The sequence below is a fragment of the Arvicanthis niloticus genome, chromosome 13 (genome assembly GCF_011762505.2).
Source record: "Arvicanthis niloticus isolate mArvNil1 chromosome 13, mArvNil1.pat.X, whole genome shotgun sequence".
Taxonomy (NCBI): domain Eukaryota; kingdom Metazoa; phylum Chordata; class Mammalia; order Rodentia; family Muridae; genus Arvicanthis; species Arvicanthis niloticus.
In genome coordinates this window covers 42,636,257-42,659,901 of record NC_047670.1, presented here as the reverse complement: position 1 = coordinate 42,659,901, position 23,645 = coordinate 42,636,257, and the positions used below count along the sequence as shown (strand labels likewise).

Sequence of the window (23,645 nt, the reverse complement as noted above, 5' to 3'; positions counted from 1 at the left end):
AGGAAAGGAGAGGAGAGGGTAATAGAAGTAAATATATCAAGCACATGATATACTTCAATGGATGCAGTATGAACCAATAACACTGTATAATAAATATATGCTAATGAATTTTTGTCATTTTTTTAGGCTGTTGGTTTCAGCTGCCCAGAGCTAGCTGGTACTGCTTGGAGGTCCACTGGGCTTACAATCCAGGAATGTAAAGTGTGTGTAGGGGTCAGTACTAGGTCATAACATGACATCTTACATCACAGAAGTTGCCAAACACTTCAAACTAGAGAATTTCTCAGCACTAATTGCTAAAGATGGCCAGGACACTGCAAGTGGCTCTGGCTGGCTGGCTGGCTGGCACACTGTGGCTTTTGTTTTATCTGATTCTGGTCCTCTTGAAGAGTATATTTTTGGGCAGAGAGAGGAAAACAATAAAGAAACCAGTCAGCAAGGGGACAGTCATGACCCAACACTCAGTCAACAGCTTAGAGTCAGAGTCCAGCTTGAGGCAGCACCCAGAACAGTCCCTTAACTGTGATGGTTGCCCTGGACTCTTGTGGGAGAGCAGCTGTCTGAGTCCGACTTGACCTGAGATCCTAGCCAGGCTGACGCATAAGGATGGGACCACCATCTATGCATATTACATTGAGCAGAACTCAGATTTCTATCTTGATGGTAAGTTTGTGAGCAATGGTGAGTCACATGTATGAATGAGAAGCAAAAGGAACTTTTGCTGGGAAATGTGACGTCATGAAGAAATCACAGCTTTGCTAGTGTTGGGGCTCAGATTTCTGTGCACATGCTAGCATCTCCCTGAACTTCTCTCTGGCTCCTTCTCCTATAATTGGACTTACATTTCACAAATCCCCATGTGAGATGGGAAGTCAACAGCAACATGCCTTGACCTTCTTTGTATACTAAGCTCCTCCTGAGAAAACTTCCTTCAAAAAATGTGTTCAAAACAACAGGCTTGAACCATATTGGACCAGGCATGTTAAATACTTCCCATGTTGTAAGGCATTGTGTAAAGAAATGCCTATAAGTTATGCTCAAAAACCATACAATCAAGAAAAAAAGAGTTATGTTTGAAGTAAGTTTTAACTACACTCATAGCTGTCTGTGGTCTCCTGAAGCCCATGAGATATGGATTGACATGTCCAGAAGGACCCCAAGTCATTCTTCCAGCAGGAGTTTTATACTCTGGCTATGAGTTAGGCACACAATGGCCGGATCCCAAGGTACCACCATAGCTGTGTAGCTTTTGACTTTACTTGGTGCCCTAGGAGACAGATTCATTGGTCCAGCCCTCTCTGTGCAGGAAACAGAAATGGACAGCAGGTCTGAGCAGTGAACAAGGAATGATGGGGTCACAAGGCAGGCTGCCCTGCTTTGTCTTGCTACACCCATTTGGGGAGAGACACCTGCCAATTGAGGTCAGGATGTGGTAAGGTGCCCCAGGAAATCCTGCCAGGTTCTCAAAGGAGGCCGGGCACTAAGCCCCAGTGACAGCATTTATTTTCCCTGAGGCAAAGATTCAGACCCCAGGCATCATTGAACAAGTCTCAGGCAGACCAGTCATGCCTTGGGGGTGGAGGTGGGATAAATGAGGCCATGCAGCCCAGAAAGGGCAAGTGATTTGCCCAACTAGCACAGTGAGTTAATGACTCTGGCACATCAAAGGGCCTGCCATTGGCACTTTTTTTGGCTACCAATTATCAAACACATTTGTTTCTCCTTTACTTCTGCATAACAATTGATTTCCCAAACAACTTTGTGGAGCATACTTTTGTATTTTAAATCGGGAGAAAGAATAGAATGTGGAGGCCCAGAAGAGGAGAAAGGGGTGTCCTGAGGACAAACAGCCAGCAAGTGGGGACCTGAACTAGTGGGGACCCTGCTCTGGAGACCCTCCTATGGGGCTCTCTGAGTCTGGACCAGCTTTGAAGTACAAAACAAATTCGTGCACATAAGGCAAGAGCGGAGACTCCAGAGATGTGTATATCAGAAATGTATGCATCTGCCTATGATATCACTTGCACCCAGAGAGAGTCCTTGGAAACTCCTGAGAAAGTTCCATGTGCTATGCTGATATACTCAGTGTATGCAAAGGCTGGTTTCATTTTAATGAAGTTGATCACTGTGATAACTGCCCATAATCCAAGTACACCGGAGGCTCAGGCAAAGGATCAAATGTTCTAGGCCAGCCTGGGCTATGCTGCACGACCACGTGTATACCATAGGATGGTCGCCATTCTCTCTTCTGTTCTGACCTATGGTGCTGCAGTTCTGAGTGCTGGCAAGTCTGTAATTATTTTCTCATCTTACCCCTAACCTGAGGTAGCATTAAGCCTTCACTGATCTCTCTCTTGTCCCCTTTCCCTCACACAGTGGGTTTCCAGGCCTAAGCTTCTAGTAGTGACTGTGCTTTATCCAATAGGCCTCTTGGACTTCATGTCCCTTGTGTGAATAAATGGTTCCCCTCAAAACTTTATGAGTGCCAACTTTGGCTACATGACTGAAGAATTCCTTTGCTGTTGTCTTCTTAGGCTGGGAAGAAGAATAGGAGGCTAGCGCAAGTCCCCAAAGGTAGAAAGAGTGTGGGCTTTGGAGCCAGTAGACCTGCTTTGACCTGTGCATAACCTCTTCCTCGTCTTGAAACCTCAGAGCATGTCAGGAATAGTTATTGCAGTACTTAGCCCTGTGCAGGACAGAGCAAAAATAATCTGGTGGTGGATGTTTCATGTGTCACTGTTGTGGTTTGAGGTGACACAGAGGCTCTTGACTAGTGGCCTCTTGCTCCCAAACCTTAGAAGATGGCCACAGGGGTGAATTTAGAAGTGATAGCTTACGCCACAGGAAAGGTTGGGCTCTTAGGTTTTACAGTCATGTTTGGCGTGTCCAAGGCTCTTGTGTGACTTCCAGGATGTACCTCTACCTTAACCCTGGTTGAAGTTCCCAACACTCTTTCTCTTTGTTGATCTGAAAAAGGGTACAGATGACCTCCCCATCCACAGACAGATGTAGGAAACACAAATAGTTCTATTGTGGGATGCCATCAGAGCAGAAGGCTTGAGACCCCATCAGACCCCGTGCACTGATGCAGACCTACAGTGGACGGGGCTGAAGTTGAGTGGGAAAAAGACCTGCAGAGAAGAGCTGCTAGATACATGAAACATTTTTTCCTATGTCAGCCCCACCAAAGACTGACACGTCCCCTCCTCTCCCCGCAACCACTCAAACAGTAGGCAGACATGCACTGTCCAATGCCATCTAGAGGACAGCATGGTCACAGCAGACGGCATGCTGTCTGAGGTCAAGAAAGAGGCAGTATCTACATGGGATCCCAAAAAAGTTGGGACAGCTCTTGACCACCCTCTTATGATAAAAAAGAAGGGTCTGCTCTCAGGGATGCTGGTGAGAAGGTAGCCTGGCACGTGCCACCTACCTTTCCTCCATTCCAAAGAATATGAGGACAGAATTTGTACTCCTTCCAGTGGGATTTCATAAAAATGATGATGGCTCTTTTCTCTTATTAATAATCTTCCAAGAGCCATAGAGTCTGGATTGCTAGAATGAAGTGGGGTTAAAAGGCTCTCTCTCTCTCTGGAGATAGCTACTCTCTTATTTGTCTCATTTTTCAGAAGTGGAAACTGAGGCTAAAGTGTACACAGAAAATAGCTTTCATGTCAAGACTGGAGGGAGGTGACTAGCCACCACAGTCCTTTCACCTGGACATGGAGGAGGAAGCATTCCACAGAGAAAGTGGAGGGCGGGGCGAGGCAGAGATGGGCAGAGCCAGTGTTAATTAACTCAGCTCTGTTCTGCCCTTTTCTTATTGTTCCTAGAAGCAATTAGTCTCCTGCACCTCTCTCCACCTCTAGCCACTATAGAAAACTGTCACGGATTAAATCAAATTGTTCAGTTATTTCCTCAGGGAGGCCCCAGCTCTCCTCCTTCTGGGTATTGTCACTCTTCTCAAATAAAAGCTTCAATGTGGTGACTTAACTCCTTCCTGGAGGCTCTGTGAAGTGGTGCAATACTATGGGGCTATGGAGGTGACATGAAGCTGGTGGTTCAAGGGGGATCTTCAGCCCTTTTGTCAGGAGAAGGCAGGAGAGGATAACGCGTCAGGATCAGGGAAGTGAGGTAAGAGCCAAGCCCCAGGCCTAGATCCAGGCTGCTCACCCTGTGCTCCTCAGCTCATGATTTTGGGTTTGTCTCTGTGTGCACTGTAGTTTTCCTAGGTGAAAAAAATGTATGTTTCCAACTTTCCTTCCTTCCTCTTTTCCTTCATCCCTTTCTATCCTCCTCCTTTCTCCTCCCTCTCTTCTTCCCTGTTTCCTTCTCTCTCTAAATTTTAGGAAAAGAGTTTCTTAAACAGTTCACAAACACTTGAGAAGAATTGGGAGGGAATTGGGAAGAATTTGAATGCCAGGCACGTGTACTGTCTTTGCTCAGTAGGTCCTGCCTTCCTGAGGCCCTTGGCTCAGGGTCCGGTATGGGTTAGAAGCCCAGCACTGTCCACTGTGCTGGCAGGGGAGAGGTTATGTCATTACCCATTCTGTATTTAAAAGCATTTTTTGAGAGTGCAGCCATACACCCACTATTCATGTAAACATTGAAAACTCTTTTTTTTCCCCAAAAGAAAGGAACTTTATGACATTGCAATATCTTGGAAATTTCACTGTTTTCACTTTGTCATGTGGCATACATTCTTTTCCAAGTGGGGGAAATATAGTTACAACAAAAATCACATATATACCTCATTTCAATTAGCAAGTGAAATATAAGTGAGTAATCATATATGTGAACATAAAAATATATATAAATACAGACTGTTAGGTCCATTTTTGTTTCGGGGGTATGTATGGTTTCTCGGCATTGGACCGCATCATTCTCCTTGCTTCCTAATCGATGAGGAATTTCAACTCCTGTTCCCCATTCGTGAAAATTAGCATGTAGATCAGACCCCCTCTACCTCCTCTGAGAGGCCTTCCTGTCAGAAGATGGCTCTTTCAAGAATGTGTGCACACAGGACTTGAAATTTCAATCTTAACTGTGGCTCAAAAGCCATATGTACTCAGTAGAGGTTGTACTTTGAATTTTGAATTCTGATTTTTCCCCAGACTCATATCTGTGGTTCTCTCATAATTATGTACAGCAGGATAGAACTAAGGTTCCCAATCAGCTACCAGGTCACAAGGAGAAACACCTCATACTGCACAGGGTGCCGGGTTCCTAAACTTTTATGGTCTAGGTTTGGTACAAAATACAATTTTGACTTGCACTATTCTCAGCATATGAGGGGCAGTCTCTGGCCCCATGCCTGGAGACTTGGCTATACACACAGAGTATGAAAGTGTGATCTGAAGCCAGAGTCTCAAACTCAGGTGATCTTGACCCAAGTTATATACCCAGAACAGGTAGAGTGTTTCTGTTTGGAGTATGTGTTTCCAGTCAGCTTGGAGATTGGCTAGTTTCTTCTCCTTGCTCCTGGAAATGGGAAAAACTATGTCCATATTTATGGCTACATTCTCTGTGCCTCCATCATCCTGGAAGATACAGCATCTGTAAGACTTTCTTCTCTTTTCAAAATAAGTGTCCAAAGTCTCTGGATTTGAATGCTTATGAATATGATGATGTCCAGGCAGGCTATGCACTATTTCACTTGCTTTAACTCAGCTTTGTGGTAACTACCCAAAAGCTGTCCAATCAGCCCCCACCCATAGCAGGCAAGAAGATATTATCAGCTTGTCAGGGGATATCAGTTCATAAGAGAGAGCTACAGCATAGTAGTCTGTGTGTGGCTCCTGGAGAACCAGCCCAGCATGAAGCAAATGAGATAGCTAGCTTCTCCTTTACCTGGATGTGGCTTAGGACCAGTCATTTTCTATTTTGGGTTTGTTTTCTTAAGGATGCAGGGGTTTGCAATCATCAAGGTTAGAGTAGAGGTGGATGGGTTTGGCAGCCTGGAAAGCGTACTCCATCCAAGCCAAGGGTTCCGTCATGAAGCTGCCTTTGTAAGCCTTTGTTAACATGGGTGTGAAAATGTGAACAGACAAGAAAGAATCAAGCCAAAATGTCCCAGCATGGCCTGCCCCCTGCCTCTACCCCTTCAGACCATGATGCCTTTCACCTTCTCAATGGGGTGTGTCCTGAATTCCTGGGCCATGAAAGCTGTTGGCTAGAGTCTGTGAACACAGCTTCATTGGGGCTACCCAAGATACTACTCAACTTCTCCAGCACCCCCTTCTCTGCTCAGCAATGGTGTGGAGGAATGGAAACTTTTGCCACCAACAGCATTTGCTAGCAACTTCCTTCTCTGTGGTTTTTCTCTGTCATCCCCTTGATAAAAGAATTTGAGCTGTGTCTCTGTCACCAACACTCATGAATTGCATCTTGACATAAAAAAAAAAAACGGCCCCCTTTCAAGAAGCAGGCTGCCTGAGAAATGATGTACCATGAGCTCTGAACTAGGTCACTCTCCACTCAGGCAGCTCTGGGCGTGCTTCACCCTGCGTCTGTGTCTCTTGTTCTGCAGGCTTCGAGTACCTTCCACAGCTCGAGGAGAGAAAGAAATGGGGAACAGCATGAAATCCACATCTCCCCCTTCGGAGAGGCCATTACCCAGCACTGAGGGTAAGTCTGACTTCTCTAGAGAGATATTTATCTCAGTCCTGCAATAGCCCACAGGAAAGTCTATACCATGGTGGATGGTGGTACTTGTTAAAACTGAGCAGCGTGTACCTGTGTGACATTGTCTCAGTCCGTCACTTTGTGTTTCAAATATTTAATAATGAACATTTGGAATGGTTAGATACTTGGTGGTGTGAAAGTGTTGTCATTTTGAGAGGGAATTCTGAGACTGGTAGGCTCCTTTGACAGAGGGTATATGGATTTTGAGCCACTGTTAAGCTTAAAATCTCAAGTCCCATGTGCACATGTTCTTGAAAGAGCCATGATCGGAGAGCAAGGCCTCGGAGAGGATGCAGAGGGTGTTTGTTGCTCCTCAGCACATGACTTTGAGTTTGTCTCTCTGTGTACACTGTAGCTTTCCTACATGGAATAAAACGTAGGCTTCCAACTTTCCCTCCTCCCTTTCTCTCTTCTCCTTTCTCCCTCCACCTCTCCCTCCTTCCCTTCTTTCCTCTCTCTCCTCTCTGAATTTTAGGAATACAGTCTTGGACAGAAGGGCCTTTATGTTTGAGCAGGTCCAATGAAAACACCAACCTCCCAAGACTTGCCCATTTGCTTTTACTTTTAAGATGCTGATTGACATAAAGTATTTTTTTTTTCTTTTTCCATAGTGTGGGCAGGAGGTTGTGTCTAAAAAAAAGGTCCAGGGGTCTACCCTTGGACTACTGGTTTAGAAGAATTCCCCAGGCCTGTACCAGGGTATACTCCAAATAGTTACACAGTTGCCCCACCCTAAAAAACTTCCTCTGTTGTCAGGCCTGACTCAATTTCATCTTTCTCCATGTACCTATCTGAGTGAGGGAGAAGGTGTCAGGTTACTGCTATTCTAATAGGCTCCCATCAGGCATTGCCTGAATTGTTGAGGCTTCAGGTCAGCCTGCAGCTATAGCTTCCTCTCATGACCTGGGTGACAAAAAGGTCAGGCCAGGAGGTTCTACCCTAGGGATTGCAAGACGAAAGAATTCTCTTGGCTTTTAGGAGTTCCTTCTTCAGCATGCTGGGACAGTGAATGCCTGGGCATTTATGTGCTTCGTCAGTGTGGTTCCTAGGAACTAATGTCATAAAGAGACAGTCAATTTGTTGTGAATAGTATGCATTTCAGAGGAAAAAGACTCCAAGTGGTGTCCTTCAGAAGCTGTGTGACCTTGGGGAAATACCCCAGTCTTCTATGGCTTTCCTCAGGGACTTACCCTTGATCTTTTGCCACCACAATAGAGCAAAAAGCAGTGACCTGGTTGTAGGGTGGGAACGCTTTAAGATCCACTTGAGGTCGGCTACCTCAGTAGATTGTAACTGTACGGCCATTCCTCAAGTGTGAGCCTCCCTCAAGTGTGAGCTTCGGTCAAGTGTGAGCCTCCCTCAAGTGTGAACATCCCTCAAGTGTGAATGCAGTGGAACTGGCAACCCTAGGAACTTTCTCACAGAATTGCAAATAGTGAATTTCCCAGTCCATGCAAACTTCAGACCTCCTCAGGGAGGGCCACATGCACACAGCACAGAATTAATTAAAACCGGGGGCCTCCCAGGATGTTGGGGAAACACATTATTTCCACTCAATAAAGACAAACCTAGTTACTCTACTGTAATAATCCCCTCCTCCACTCCTGCCAAATGGTTTCTTCCCTCTGCATTACTGTGACCTACAGTGACACCTCATGTCAGAAACCAGCTGTGCTCAGAACCCATCCCACTGTGCCCGGGTAGAAATCACACCCACTGGACATGCATTTACATGGCTGATACCCATAAAAAAACAGCTAAGCAAGGTAAGGAGAGGAAGGAAACAGATAAATCTCAAGACCCAGCAGAACTGTGATGGCGGGTGGGAGGTGGATCTCAGGCAGCTGTATTTCCAACCAGGCCCTGGAAAGTCTTAAGCCCCTAAAGCTAGCAGATCCCAGGCCAATGCTAGTTCTGCCTTCACATCTAACACAACCAAAATCTGGCCTGCCGGGTCATCATGGTGTCTCCTCAGGTCTCATTTTTATGACAGTAATAACTGTAGTGTGGCTTGGTGCCTGAGGTGTGCCACACATGGTTCTAAGAGCTTTATGCATATGACATGAGCCATTGCGTATACATATACATCTCATATAAGAATAGCATCTCACGTGAAAATGCCTTCAAAGCGACTCCTAATTTTTATAATAGCGCAGCTACATTATCACTATTACAGTCTTCAATTTGCAGTGGAGGAAACTGAGGCCAGGAAGGTCAAGTGCATCTCCTAATGCCCTCCAGCTCTTCGGGGATGTGTGAGGATAAACAAGCAGATTACCTGAGTGCAGTGTTCAGTGACCCCCACCCCCTCTCTTTTTAAAAACTCCATCATATTCCAGGGGTAGACTGTACTCTGAGAGAGGATGTGCCTGGAGTAAGGGATTATGCCCCGTTAACAGATTCAATGCCACAAAAACTCTCGGGCCATTGCAAGATCTCATAAATGAAGCACCACCAGTCCGATCTTGGCTTAGGTCCCCATTTCTCCATCACTAACCCATTCCTGGAGCATGGGGTGGCTTTATGTGGAAGGAGAGTTGACTTCTGAGTCACTTTACCCTTGATGAATTACAAAATACAAGTAGGTACCCTATCAAATCCATACCTGTAGATGATAGGACACACAGACCTGGCTCACATACATCAGCAGAACTTGGTAGGCCTTCCTCCAAGCCAGCCTGCAGCTCCATCTCATTGGCTATGTTCATATGTGCTGCTCTGCTTACTGACAAAGTTACTGAAAGTCAGGCCTACCTAATGGCGACCTTTCGGGAGCCAATGGGTTTGGATATGACTCAAAACAGTATGAAAGCAGAAGTTGAAATAGCGCAGCCATTTATCCCTGCACCCACTAGCCACAGGGGTTGCCTGCACCAGCCCTGAAAGCTCACTTGAATCTGGCCGTTAGCTGTGGAGAACGGAGTGTTGATGGAGGAGAGCCTAGACACAAGGTGCAAAGAGAGCTAAACAAAGTGACCATAGACCTACAGTCTCATGCTGTACCCTGGATATGTCATTAACTCTCCAGCTTTGCCTTCCCTATCCCCCAGATAAGAACAGGTGACCTACAGGGCTGGGTAGAATATGAGAAGGAAGGGATGGGTATTTCTACAGCCGCCAATGGGGCTACTGAGCACATGCTAGCATTAGAACAGAAGCGGTTGTGACATGCTAAAGAATAAACAGGCCACAAAGGCCTGCTCCTTTCGAGTTGGGTAACATGTGGCCAGTAAGCGCTTCGTGGGTTCCTTTCCTTACATGATACAGTTGAATATTCTGTTTCCCACTCATACGCATTCCCCAGGTATCAGCAAATATTTGAGTTTTCCTTGTGTCCTCTTACCAAGTGGAGTTTGTCTTTAGATGAGTCCAAGGAGGTAAGATGGCCTCACATTGTCACTCCTGTGAGGCAGTAAACCCTGAGATGGTCCAGCTGGAGCTGGTCTTAATTGTGAACGAGTATGCTTATCCTCTGTGAGAATGACCCTCTGAGTCACAAAGATCACATAAGCCACTCCAAGGCACATTTTGATATGTCCTGCTTTAATATGGGGAGAAGCCAAGCTCTAGTTAGTTCATAGAGGCCTTCGGGGATCTAAAGTGGTAGCAAGTGGGTCAGACTAGCTGATTTCAAATGCTCTGGGTTCCTCATGGCCAGCACGCATTTATTCTGTGAATCGGAATACTGGCCACGCCCCTCCTTTCTTAGCCCCACTCCTACCTTGTTAATTATTTGGTAGGATTTCCGAAAAAGGAATCAAAATGCACTTTGTATACAAGGTAAAGTTCTAGTGGGTTTATACCATCCTCTCATTTTGCTTCCAGATTACATGCTACCTGTGTAATTAAGTCTTATATGTGTAAGTCTAAACAGCTAGCTTAAATGAACGTCAAAATGTCTGCAGCAGTTTGTCAAAACGTTTAGTCCCTTGTTAAATAAACTAAAATCTACACATCTAACTTTCTATAAACCCAGGCTCTGAGAAGGCTGAAGATGTCTTTGAGGAGAAAACATATAATCCCACCTAAGACATTTATTTCCCTGTAGGATGTAGGGGTCAGAGCTCAGGGAAGACAGCGGGGACCCTGAAACCAAATTTGCTCACTATGGCCACGCTGGTGTTCCCTGGAGGTTAAGCTAGGCTATGTGTCTTCTGTTAATTTGTCCTTTGGTGTTCTGTCTCTGGTGATAAGGAGAAGGAGCACATTTAATGTCCCTGAACCCCTTAGGCAGATAACCAAGTGCAAGGCTGTCCTGGCGATAGTTCACTCTCATAATTGTGAAAATATCATCGCTCTTAAGAAAATTCCCTAAGAAACCGCCTCTGCAACTGTGAATCTGTAACCACCATGATCCCTCTTTTTTCACTGGAATGCTGGCATTCACAATGGACTTTTGTGCTTTCTTTTTTTTTTTCTGTTTCCTTTTGTTTTTGACACTATAAAAGGTGGCTTTGTAATGTTTCACAGTTTTAACCTTGAGTATATGGTGTGACCACATCAAGCCACAAACACCATGGTGGGCACAGGCTCTATTTAAAGGGTCTATTCTTGTCATAGATACCGTATTTTAGGAGTCATTTTAACCCCATTTTTTATAAGGCAATATACTAATCAGTTTTTCTCTGCCTGAAAATCTCTGGGGACAGCACCGAGAACCCTAACGTAGAGTCTGCTCACTGATGTTTTCCACACATTTGCCTGAAGTGTCTGGCAGGCTCCAGACTGGGCCCAGGGCTGCATGACACTGAATACCCCCGTGCTCAGTCCTCTAGGGGCTCACAGCCAGGTAAAGGCATCCTCTGACAGTCATATAGATGTGCCAGGGCAACTGTGAGACACTGCTTCAAAGGAAAACCTCAGGAAAGGCTAGCAGAGCACCAAGTTTCTCCCAGAGGCTGCAGTGGCTGAGGTGGATGGCAGTAATGAGAGAGCCAGTGTGACTGGGCAGAGTGACAGCGCCTGCCGCCTGCCGAGGCTCTTAGGTCTGGGAAAGGCCTGTTGCTCTCAGCTGAGACAGCTGATGGAGTAAGCGGCCATTTCATATTTGGGTGCATCAGGCCAGGAAAAAACATGTTTCTATCTCAAGAACATCCCTTGTCTACCATGTTTATAAAACAGAAAGTTCTTGGTAGAGTGGGTGTAAAAGGTGGTATACCCTCAGGCACCCAGACTCTGAATGACAGCCCCAGCAGCTGGGTAGACTTTCAGGAAAGATTTATCCTGGGCTCCTTGATGGCCCAGTCTTCCCTATTGGGAAGCACTTCACTCTGCACTGGTACTTCTTTCACTTATAGGCAACTTCCAAGATTGTTTAAGGTTCATGCCCCAGAGGCTGGCTCTGCACTTATCAGAATTCAGAACTTTTTTTCTTCAAACCTAATCCAACTTGAGTGCTGCTTCTAATTTGTTGGGTGATATCTGGGCCACGAAGAGAAGAACCTCTTTTTAAAAATTTTGTTATGGCAGAGTGTTAGACTCATTCATCCACAGGCCCAGGTTAGCAGTCTCACTGAGCTAACCTTTCTGATCTGACCCAGCTGTTTCTTGAGAACCCTTATTCCTTTCCAGTGACTCATTAGGACACTCACTTTTGGTTTCCTCTTGTGAACGTTTACATTATTTATTGCCCATGACTCAGTTTCCCCAAATGAACAACACATTTGCGTATACTATTTCACTGTGATAACTGATTTCTGCGTCATTCACCAATCAGCACTTAGCTGACTCCTGGAAGCTCTGTTCAGATTACTTAGTCTCACATTTAACACTCTCTCTCTCTCTCTCTCTCTCTCTCTCTCTCTCTCTCTCTTTCCCTCCCTCCCTCCCTCCCTCCCTCCCTCCCTCCCTTCCTCCCTCCATCCCTCTGTCTGTCTCAGTCCAATCTGCACAAAAGATTTAAAAGTTGGCCTGTAGGACTTTTAGACTGTTAGAGTTCAGAGCTGGAGTATCAGTACATCACAGAACCAGGCTTGCTAGGTACCTAGCCTGCACAGCTAAGTTCCAGGGTTCTTCTAAACTTTCTGTAGCCAGCGCATATGCAGTGGCTCATGTGATCCTAGGAGCTAGAATGTAGCCTTCTGTAAAGGAGGAAGAGGTGGGCTTACTCACTGATGCTGGGCTCATGGTTGGGCCTCAATGAAGGGCCATTAAATTAATAAATGTTGGATGTAATCCAGAAGAATCTTTTCTGATGCTCAGCCAGCCGGTACAGTGGTCACTCTCTTTGCTGCTTTTTTAGTGTGTTGTGTCCCTCAAATGTACTCCAATACTAACCTGAATCAACACATATGGGTTATGGAAAATCACTAAGGATGGAAGTAAATGTTGCTAGGCATCAGAAAGGAGATTTGCATCTTATCAGTGCATCTCTGTAGCCAACTGGACTCTCATGAACCAAAGAGCACATTTCCCTGTACAAATGTCATTCAAATCTCATACATACATACATACATACATACATACATACATGCATACATACATGAGCTCATATTAGGGGGAAGCAGAATTTAGGTCATGTAGTGTCTCAGATGTCAAGCAAAGAGATTAAAATTTTAATGTACCTACAACAGAAAGTACTCTCATTTTATGCACAGTCTCAACCCTACTAAAAATCCCTGCTGATTAGAGGCATGACATAGTACTCATCCACCCCCCCAAAAGAAGGGTGTGTGAGTGTGTGCATGTGTGTGTTGTCGTTGTTGTAGTTTTGTCTTTTTACACACAGAGACTGAGGATCCCTGGAGGATACTCACAATTGATTAGCCTGATAGTTTCTCCCACAGATGTGGGACACACAGGGCCTAAGGAGGGCACTTGAAGAAATAGTGTGAAGAATTTTTAAATAACAATTATAAATGTGTATGGTTTATTTTGATCAGATTCACCTGTTTACTCTTCATGTTGGATACCTTCTTTTCAACTCATCCCTCTCCTTGTCTGTCTGTCTGTCTGTCTCTATCTCTGTCTATCTATCTATCTATCTATCTATCTATCTATCTATCTACCTACCTATTTATATCTATCCATCCATCCATCAATCTGATTATTGTGGCTCACCTAGTTTAAGTGAAATTGCTTGTCTGTACATGGATGGGGAGAAATATTTGCCCCAGTTTACGCAATTCCTCACTGGCCACACCATTGAGGAGAATGAGTGTGGCAACTCACTGACTGTCAGTAGCACTTCAAGAAGTAGTAGTGCCATGTGAATCCCTCTAAGAATGAGTCTTTTTATAGCCTTCTGGGGTAAGCTTCTTTCATCTATAATCCCATTTTCAAGATGGAAATGATGAGGCTTGTAGACACAGGGAATACCCTGAAATAAAGCCAGATGGTGTGACTCTAGTTTTTAGATCTTGGGACCTGCCCTTTTCTTTTCAGATGGGAACACTGGGAACAAGGTAAGGTTGTGATAAAAGCATGTTCTGTGGCCACAAGGCCTGTCTGAAGGCTCTCTTCATGGGAAGGAGGCCTGGAATCCTGGGTGAGTGGGAGCAGAGTTTCACAGACACAAGCTATGAGGCTCCAGAGCAGTGGTTCTCCACTTTTCTAAGGCCGCAATCCTTTAATACAGTTCTTCATGCTGTGGGGACTTGCATTCACAAAATAACTTAGTTTCTTTGTAACTGTAACTTTTCTACTGTTATACATCATACTGTAAATATCCGATATGCAGGATATCTGATATTTGACTCCCAAAGGGGTTGAGAAACATTGTTTCAGAGGAAAACCCCCAGCAACTTCATCTCTCTCTCTGTTCCCAATTGCCTCCTGTACCTGGTCAGTAAAAACCGTCCTTTTTGCTTTCTAGGACTTGAAAGTGACTTCCTGGCTGTGCTGAATGACTACCCATCTCCCGACATCAGTCCCCCAATATTCCGGAGAGGAGAGAAACTGCGTGTTATTTCTGAGTGAGTGAGCCTCTCAAAACATGTATGCACCCCTAAACATGACTAACCCAACAGATTTCCAGATATAGTCAGTTGTCCAGTTCTACACAGGTGCTGGTCTGGCTGGGAGGTGAGAAATTTGGTCCTTTTTGTCACCTGCCCTCCCAGGACCTTATAGCCTCCAGTGGCACCCTCTGAATATGCAGGATAATGTTATTCACTAGGGCATGCTGGGAAGGAGAAGCAGAATCCAAAAGCACTGTAGGTGATAACAGCAGTGCCTGCATTCCTGTCACTGTCTTTAATTATGGTTTGACCTACACAAGCTAGTGGCTCTGTGTCCTTGATTTAGAGTCTCATTGATCTAGACAAGTAAACGGATGTTTGGTTATACCTGAGGGAATAAACCAGTATAGGAAGCTTTTGTTTTCAAAACTCTTCAATCGTGCATATCAACTGAGGAAATGAACTGTTGGTCCCCAAGGGGTGGAACTGTCAGCATGCAAACAGGTTCCCCTATGAACACATAACTTGTGAGGGATGTCTGCTGGGTATATAGGCTTTCAAAACTAAATCTCTGGGCTGCTCAGATAGTTCTGTTGGTAAAATGCTTGCTGAGTATGCATGGGACCTGAGGTCAACCCTCAGAACAACCTCTCCAAAAGTTGGACAGGATAGAACACACCTATAATCTCAGAGTTGAGAAGAAAAAGACAAAGCCTTACTGCTGGCCAGCCAGTCTAGCCTGCTTAACCACTTCTAAGGTACTGAGAGGTGCTATCACTAAAACAAAGTTGGGGCCAGCAACATGGCTCAGCATGCAAAGGTGCTAGGTGCGCAAGCTTGGTGACCTAAGTTTGATTCCCTAGACCTATGTAAAGATGAAAGTAAAGGAGTAACTAACTATACAGAGTTTTCCTTTCATTTCTTTATGCATACTGTGGTAAATATTTATTCCATCCCCAACATCATTCACAAGTACAAATGCATGTGCACACACACACACACACACACACACACACAGGAATACACCCAAATGAATTGAAAGTAAAACAAAGTGGACAGTATCCTTAGAAACAACACCCAAGATTCACTTCTGGCATCCACATGCACACATGTGACAACGTCAACATACCATGGCACACACATTTACACACATTATGTATACACACACACACACACACACACACACACACACACAAACACACACACACACAGGAACCCTAAATTTTCAACTGGAGAAATGCAGGTCTAAGTGGTGATGACAGATCTTGAAAGAAGAGTGTCCCAAGTGGCAGTGAGCTAGCTTGATGACTACATCTTTGGCTTTGCCATTTACACATGCGTATTCCCCCTTTCTGCTTTGTCCTGACAGTGAAGGGGGCTGGTGGAAAGCTATTTCTCTCAGCACTGGCCGGGAAAGTTATATTCCAGGGATATGTGTGGCCAGAGTGTACCATGGGTGAGTATAGATCTGAACAGTATCATTCAGCCATGATGTGTATGGGTGACTCCGGTGATAAAGAGGCTCCAGCACTGTAGAATGCAAAGAAAGCATTGCTTAAAGGGATGGGTTTACCCCAATCTCGGGGCTAATCCTTCCCAGTTTCTGAAACTTGATTCCCCAGCAGTAAAATGAAGCAAGTTGGACCTTCTTGCTCAGACATAGTGTTTTTGTCATACCTCAGTGCTCCAGGATGATGTCCAGGAAACACCCTGGTTCAGGGGCTAAAATTCAGTCTTTGTGGGTTCAAATCTTGCCTTTATCACTTCCAGACCATGAGATTATGGACAAGTTTCTCAGCGCTGTGTATCCTCAGTTGTTTAGCAGATATCACAGTATAGGATGACAGGGGTTATGGTACAGACTCACACTGCTGAAGTGGAAGTCCTAGAAGAATGAGGTGGATGCTGGGCAGTACAGGGAACATACTTCTGTAAGCATCAACTGTGTTCCCATGATAAAGGCAGTCACTGGTAGAGGAGCAGCCAGAACACCAGGCTCTTTACTCTCGCAGCCAAGCAAGAGACTCATGGCCTCCTGGGAGGCTTCAGTAAGTGTCAGGCCCTACCAAACTAACACCCAGGCTTTCCTTATGCCATGGAGGAGCCTTGGGAATGTGACTTAGCCTTGCAAAGCTGCAAGATCCTCCTCTGTCAAGATACCAAGGCAAAACCTCAGTTAGGACATGCACAGCAGAGAGGAAACATGAAGCAAACAACTGCCACTGTTCAAGGGGTAAAGAACCCAGCAGACTCCATAAGCTTTTAATAGGAAGAAGACATTCTAACTCTTGATTTCACTATTGGTAATCTTAATCACTTGTGCTCACAATGGGGAAGGTGAACAGAGGTGGTTGCTATGGGAGTCATGTCCAAAGAGATGGGAGTTAAACATTGCTTAAAACCAGAGGCTTGCTCGTTCCTCAACTACTCAGACCAACATGTTCCTTCATATTGAAGGCATAGGGCAGTTGTAGGAGCTGAGGTGGTGAGAAGCCAGATGACTAACATAAACTTGGTCCGATCAGTTAGCCCATCAAATAGATGTAGCATTTCCCAAAACACAAAAATGGAGAAAAAGAAAGCACACGAGAATGTCTAAGGAATTGCATATCCCCACAGAATGTAGTTTTACTCTCAACTGATGATAACTTTGAAAAATTACCTAATCTGTATAGTCCACAGGCTCCTCTTTTGTGCCAGAGGAGAAGTTTTACTGGTTTAGGAGATCACCCTCTTGGTAGGGGTTTGACTTCATATACTTAATACACAAGCAGTATACTAAGACAATTCATACCCCTACATGGGTCTTGATATCTTTGTTTTCACTTTCTGAAGGGCTTGGGTATACACATCTTTGCCATATTTATTAAGACTAATACATTGTGCATTTTGTTGTACTTGGGAATAGCTGGATAACTTGCAAGTAGGGCAGATCATGGTTCTAACAAGGAAAGCGATCGTGATGCTGAGCCACAGGTAAATGGAACCACTTCTGCACCAGGGGCGTCCTGGATCCTGATGCTCAGGAGTGCTCAGCCTGTGTGCTTCAACCTCAGCTTGTATGTGCCTTCATAAATAATGCAGGGAGCAAAACCTGAGGATTAACAGCCAGGGTCCTGTCTCTTAAATACAGGACCTGTTAAATGAGGCATATGCTGTCCACCTGCTAACAACACACTTCCCCCTTGGCAGGAAGCAAGCGGAGCTCAATATGAAAAGGAAGCAGAGGCCATTGAGTTTGGACACAGATTGATTTAGTGCAGAGTGTCTATGAGTACATTTTATGTCACTGTTCTGTGAAAGTAATCCTCCCCGCTGTGTTGGGCCACCGTGTAGCATAGCGGTTATCCATTCCCATTGTTAGGTGAGAACAGTGAGAAACATACAAACATGTAATGATGATTATGCTCAAACATGATGAGTGTCCTCCCTAAAGGGTGCCACTTCCTCAGGAGTAGGAGCACACTGCACCTCTGTCCTTCCCCATGTCCATTTTGTCATTCCCAAGCCTCCACCAAGTACACACTAGGTACCTTAGACACCATAAGGGAACACAACAGTGCAGTGCTTGGAGTGTTGCCTTGGCAGAGTGTACAGGACAGCACCACATAGTGTACCAACCTGATGTAATAAAATCAGGACCCGCTCTAGTCAGTGCCAAGAAACAGGGCAAGAAATACCATATATAGTACATATTCTTAGTCATTCCTTATGTAACACGGGGCACAAATGGCTACTCAGAGCACTTTGTTTGAAAGATTACAGAATGAATGAGTGAATGAATGAATGAATGAATGAATAGATGAAACAACAATTGACTTCCCTCATCTGTGTAATTTTAGTAGCTTTCTGGTAATTGGCCTTTGACTTTGTGTTTACTTTAGAGTTAGTAAGTCTTGATTTTCTGTGGCCACTTAAGGCTGTCCTCTTTACTCTTAGCTGGCTGTTTGAAGGACTGGGCAGGGACAAGGCAGAGGAACTGCTGCAGCTGCCAGACACAAAGATTGGGAGCTTCATGATTCGAGAGAGTGAAACAAAGAAAGGTGAGCCTTTGTTTGTTTTTAACATACGGCCACAAAGCCCATGGTGCTCTCAGCTACCTTGCTATGGATTTGTTCCTCTTCTCCCCCCAACACATAAATACACCTGGGTCTGTGGTCATCTCCCTGCTGTCACACCCACTCTGAGACAGGAAGATAAGGATAGAGCAGGCCACAGTTCCATCAACTGAGAGCATACATGAATCACAGGCCTGGGCAGCATCTTGACACAGACTGTGGCATTAGGACAGGCCTGGCTTGTGCTCACTAACTCTGTTCCTGGGCTAACTGTTTACTTCTCTGAACTCAGTTTGCTTATTTGTGAAGTCATAGTGAGACTCAAATAGTATGCACATGGTATTCTCATATTCTTGCTGTGCACAGGCCCTCTACAGCAGTTACTTCTGGGCTGGGGTAAAATGGGGCATCTCAGAGAATAAAGACATGCAGGTGTGAGCTTGTAGACTCACAGAGATCTTTATCACTATGATTTCCTGTGTAAGTAAAAAGAGAAACAACAAAGCCCTTGTCACCCTCCAAGCCCAGGAGGTAGTGGCAGGCCTGAATTGCTAGGAGACTGCCTCTCTTCATCCTGGATCCTTTACCAGGTCAGGGTATTAGTCTGAGAAAGTACTTATCACCTTGCTTGTATGCTCCCAGGGTTTTAAGATACAGGACCCAGACACTTTACAGTACCCTCTCATGCCCAATACACTCATTCTTTTGAACTCAGGGTACCCACTGTAAAGAGCTACTTCATAGAAAAATTTATGGGATGTAAATAGATAAGAATGACTCACAATTAGCCACTACAAGAAAGTCTCTTATAGAGTTTAGGGATAATGTATGTATGTATGTATGTATGTATATACCTTATATATACACATATAATATACATAACACACACACACACACACACATATATATATATATATATATATATATATATATATATATATATATATAGAGAGAGAGAGAGAGAGAGAGAGAGAGAGAGAGAATAGACTATGGATAACTGAACTGATTGTTTCTCTTTTTTATTTTTTTGGCATTTAAATATTTTAGATTATCATGTAGTATACATTACAAGTATACAAGTATACATTACTTGTATATATGCTTTTGGGGATGATGACTTAAAATTGGCTAACCTTTGCTGGGGAAGACTCTTCCTCCCACACCTAGCATTCTTTAGTTGCCTGTATTTCTTTGTCTAGGGTTGAGGCTTTTTTAAATAGAGGAAACATATTTAAGTTCTCAGCCTATTTCTCATTCACAAGACAGAAAACACAGTATCTGTGAGTTTTCCCCAGGTCCCATTAAGGACGAGAGCCACATGATACTGGGAATGTCAGTCTACTCTGGGGAAGCAAGGACTGTAATACATAACTGTAGAGGTCCCAGAGTAACTTTCCTCTCCATAGCCTGCATCACTAAAAGCAACACAGAGACAGAAGCCATACTTAGGTTCCAAAGGTCTCCACATACACAGAGTATTCAAAGCCTCCAAGGTTTATATGACCAAGGGAATAGAGGGCATCACAGCTCATGCCCAAATCATCCCATCTTCAGTACTGCAGAGGGTGGAGCCAGGTAGAAGACTCCTCCCATTGGCTATGCACAGTTCTGATGATTTCCTGCTTGCCAACTCAGACCTGTTTGCCACACTTCTAGTTTCTGTCAACATGACAAGAAGTCACATAGTGAGTGATTTCAAAAATAGGACTGAAGAGCAACTAGATACACATGCCTCTTATGGTAGTCAGGAAGCTAAGGCTGAGGCCTGTACCCAGGGATGTCATCTCCAGTGAAATGACTCTGAACACATCTGAGTGTGGGCTTCTGAGCCTTCATGTCTGCCTCTATACAGTATTCAAGAACAGTCTTTCTCAGGTCTTTACTGACAGCAAATGAAGTGGAGCAGTAGCATCCCTTCTCACTGCCTCTAGAGTGAGCCATGCAGGAAAGAAAAGAATGGAACAGGAGGGGGAGGGAGTCAAACATGATTTAAGCCCAAGGGTCTTACTTTCCACTTGGGGACACCAAGGCTACAAGAGATGATGGTACCTGCCAGTGGATTCTCTTTCACTGATGATGCTGAAGGAGAAATGATTCTTTCACAGACTTTTCAGTGATTTAGAACACAACCCAACTGCCACTTGGTCCATGTTTCTAAGAAAATCTGGTTTAAATTGAAAAGCAGAGAGCATGAAGCGTAAAGATAGGGTCCCTTTTCGAGCACATAGTGTGGTGACACTGGGGACACATAGGCTGGAAAGACAGTAGTTAAAACATCTAAGTATGCATTTGGGAAGGCCTCACGGGCTACTGACACTGTATCTTCCCTAAACAAATGCACAGAATCCCAGAGTTTATCTCAAAAAGGGTAAGATCCCCTCTGGGCTGACCAAGCCACATGTAGAAGCTCTACAGTGAACCAACCTAAAAGATGTGGCTGAGGCAGCTTGTTACCCTTATGTGGAACCCCTGATCACTGCTGTCTCCTTTGCAGGTTTCTACTCACTGTCAGTAAGACACAGGCAGGTGAAGCATTACCGTATCTTCCGCCTGCCCAACAACTGGTACTACATCTCACCAAGGCTCACCTTCCAGTGCCTGGAGGACCTGGTGACTCATTATTCTGGTAAGAGCTGGTGAAGGTCAGTGGGGTGAGGCCTGTGTGCTGCTGCATGGCAGTGTTTGGTAAGTGGCACGGGTCACTGAGAAAAGCCATTGATTTTAATCCTACCCATGTTGTCTTCTTCATATGCGAGTTTATTTCCTCAGCTAAACAAGACCACCTGTGCATGCTGCCTGGATAGCAGAATGTCCTCTCTGCATAAATAAAACATACCAGGATGCTCTGTGTCTACACTCACAGCCTTACACTGTAGACATTTTGCCTTTCTTTAAGTTGTCTGTGTAGGGACACTCTAAGAGTGTTGTTCTGATAATACTACTCACTTTTTTGCTCCTTGTCAAAACTTTTCAACCTTCAAGGCCAGTCTCTCCCAACTTCAATGAGACAGCCATAGCAGGAGAATGAGTAGCCATTTTCCTATCCCTAAGGTATGCTGCTGCCTTTCTCTCCCTATCATTTCAATCAGTTAATTGTGGTCTTGTCTATGTTCGTCATCAAGCTCCCAGAAGAGAAATATGTCTCCTAGGTTCACCAAGATGGGAGGAATCCCCAAGTAGCTAGAGCATCACATGACTTGTGGAAATAAAGTGCTGTTAGTGGGAGATATATTACACTGAGGAGCCCCAAATACCAGTCTTCTTGTTAGAATTATGATGCATGAACTGGAGGGATTAGCAGTTAACTATGTTTCCAAAGATAGACTCTTGGGATGGGATTTAGAAACTGTGTTCTATATCTCATGTCTGCTGGATGGCAGTTGTAGACCTGAGGCTGTGTGATTCTTTCGGTCTTACTTTCTTCCTGTACAAAGAGGATGCTAATTGTTCTGACCTGTCAGGGGCACAGTGAGACTTTGTGGGGCTGGAATGTGGAAAGTGTTGAACTCTCGCCTGCCACTTGGCCATGAGCACCTACAGAATGACAACTGCTTTCCGTTAGCCCCTTCCTCCTTGGCTCCACTGCCCAGGTGGAGGAAGGCAAAAATGGGATTGTTTTGCCAACATCTCCTTGCCCTTTCAGGATGCTTGACCTTGTACTGGGAATCTCATTTATAACTTTTAGAATTTGGGGTCTTTAGCAAGAGAAGTGAAGGGCATTTCAAGGAGACAGAAAGCCATAGATGACACCTCTGACCTACAAGAAAGAGCGCTATTGAGCAATGGCTGCTGGGATAGGCAGATGTGTGTTTAAACTAAGTTGTGAAGAATATTCGATAAGGCCTTGACCTCTCCCTCCCTAAAGGTGGTAGGTACAGCCTCTTGTGGAGCATTGTGTGAGTGCTAAACACAATGGTCCTTGTGCCATGCCTAATATTCTTACAGATGCAAAATAATTTCAAGCATCACTTCTTAAAGCTAGTGGCTTGCTAAAAGTGAAAGAGGAAGGGAGTCCTGGACTTCAACTGCTTATGCCTAAAGGTTGTTTGTGGTATTTGACTCTTAATAACAATCATATGAGAAGTGTGCTAACCATAAATTTTGCATAGACAATAGCAAACATAAACCTGACGCCACCCACTAGAGTTCTCATCACCAGAAACCACATACTGCCGGGCTAGGCACACCCACCTCCACCGGAGCTTCTGGACTTCCTCAAGGACAATAAGCTGCTGCAGTGTCTTAGGTAATATTAAGCTAGTACCTTCCTGAAAGATACTTCTGATGATCATACGGACTTAAGGGCTACAGCCAGAGGCTCACTGCTGCCCAACTCAGAGGTCCTGGGAACCCAAATGCTTCCTGTATCTAGTCTCAGATCTCGCTGAGAAAATGAGATCAAGAACAGCGTTGCTGGGGCCAGGGTGAATGAGATGGTGTACAACAACCAACAGGCAGGACAACGTTATGTATTTTCTATTCAAAGCCATACACTGCTTATGGCATGTGTTACTGCTTCCAAGTCAGCGGGTCAGGACACTTGCTCCCGTTTCCATGGTGTTTTGTTCTGTATCCGAAATATAAAATTACTAACTGCATACAGTTAAGATAGACCATCAATGATATAAACTGGGTGAGGGCAGCTTAGCCTTTGGCTCATGTCAACTGAGTGGCTTTGTTTACTTCATGTCACACAATGTATGTGTGTGTGTGTGTGTGTGTGTGTGTGTGTGTGTGTAGATCTAAAGCACCGCACTGTCAGAATCCATCTTGCTATGAAGTAGAGCTGCAGTGTCTCTAGGCTTCATATCTGCATCTGCGGCATGTCCTCCCTCACTATCTGAGAATCCATTGAACTATCAAGCCCAACAAGTCACTGTTTCAGATGCTTCCTCAGTCAGTTTCCTTTTATTCATGGGCAAGGACAGAGATGCACAGATTAGATAAAAAACAGGCAACCGGGGATGTAGATGCTCTCTAAAGTCTAGATAGGTGGACTGAAGCA

The 23,645-nt window shown here is 44.7% G+C and overlaps 2 protein-coding genes across 3 annotated transcripts in view; one reads left to right on the top strand and one right to left on the bottom strand.

Annotated features, from left to right (window-relative positions):
• Tg (thyroglobulin) overlaps window positions 1-23,645 on the bottom strand; it is a 178,488-nt gene that overhangs the window by 40,735 nt on the left and 114,108 nt on the right. The window lies entirely within an intron of this gene.
• Window positions 1-23,645, top strand: part of Sla (Src like adaptor) — a 33,159-nt gene that overhangs the window by 4,674 nt on the left and 4,840 nt on the right. Inside the window, exons 2-6 of one of the 2 annotated variants that reach the window (XM_034516554.2) lie at window positions 6,530-6,627; window positions 14,498-14,597; window positions 15,952-16,038; window positions 18,522-18,625; window positions 21,135-21,266. In XM_034516554.2, coding sequence (XP_034372445.1) covers window positions 6,567-6,627; window positions 14,498-14,597; window positions 15,952-16,038; window positions 18,522-18,625; window positions 21,135-21,266 — 484 coding nt within the window. In that variant the 5' untranslated portion in view covers window positions 6,530-6,566. Of the gene's footprint in view, window positions 1-6,434; window positions 6,628-14,497; window positions 14,598-15,951; window positions 16,039-18,521; window positions 18,626-21,134; window positions 21,267-23,645 lie in introns of those variants that run through there. The other variant, XM_034516552.2, reaches the window with a different exon arrangement.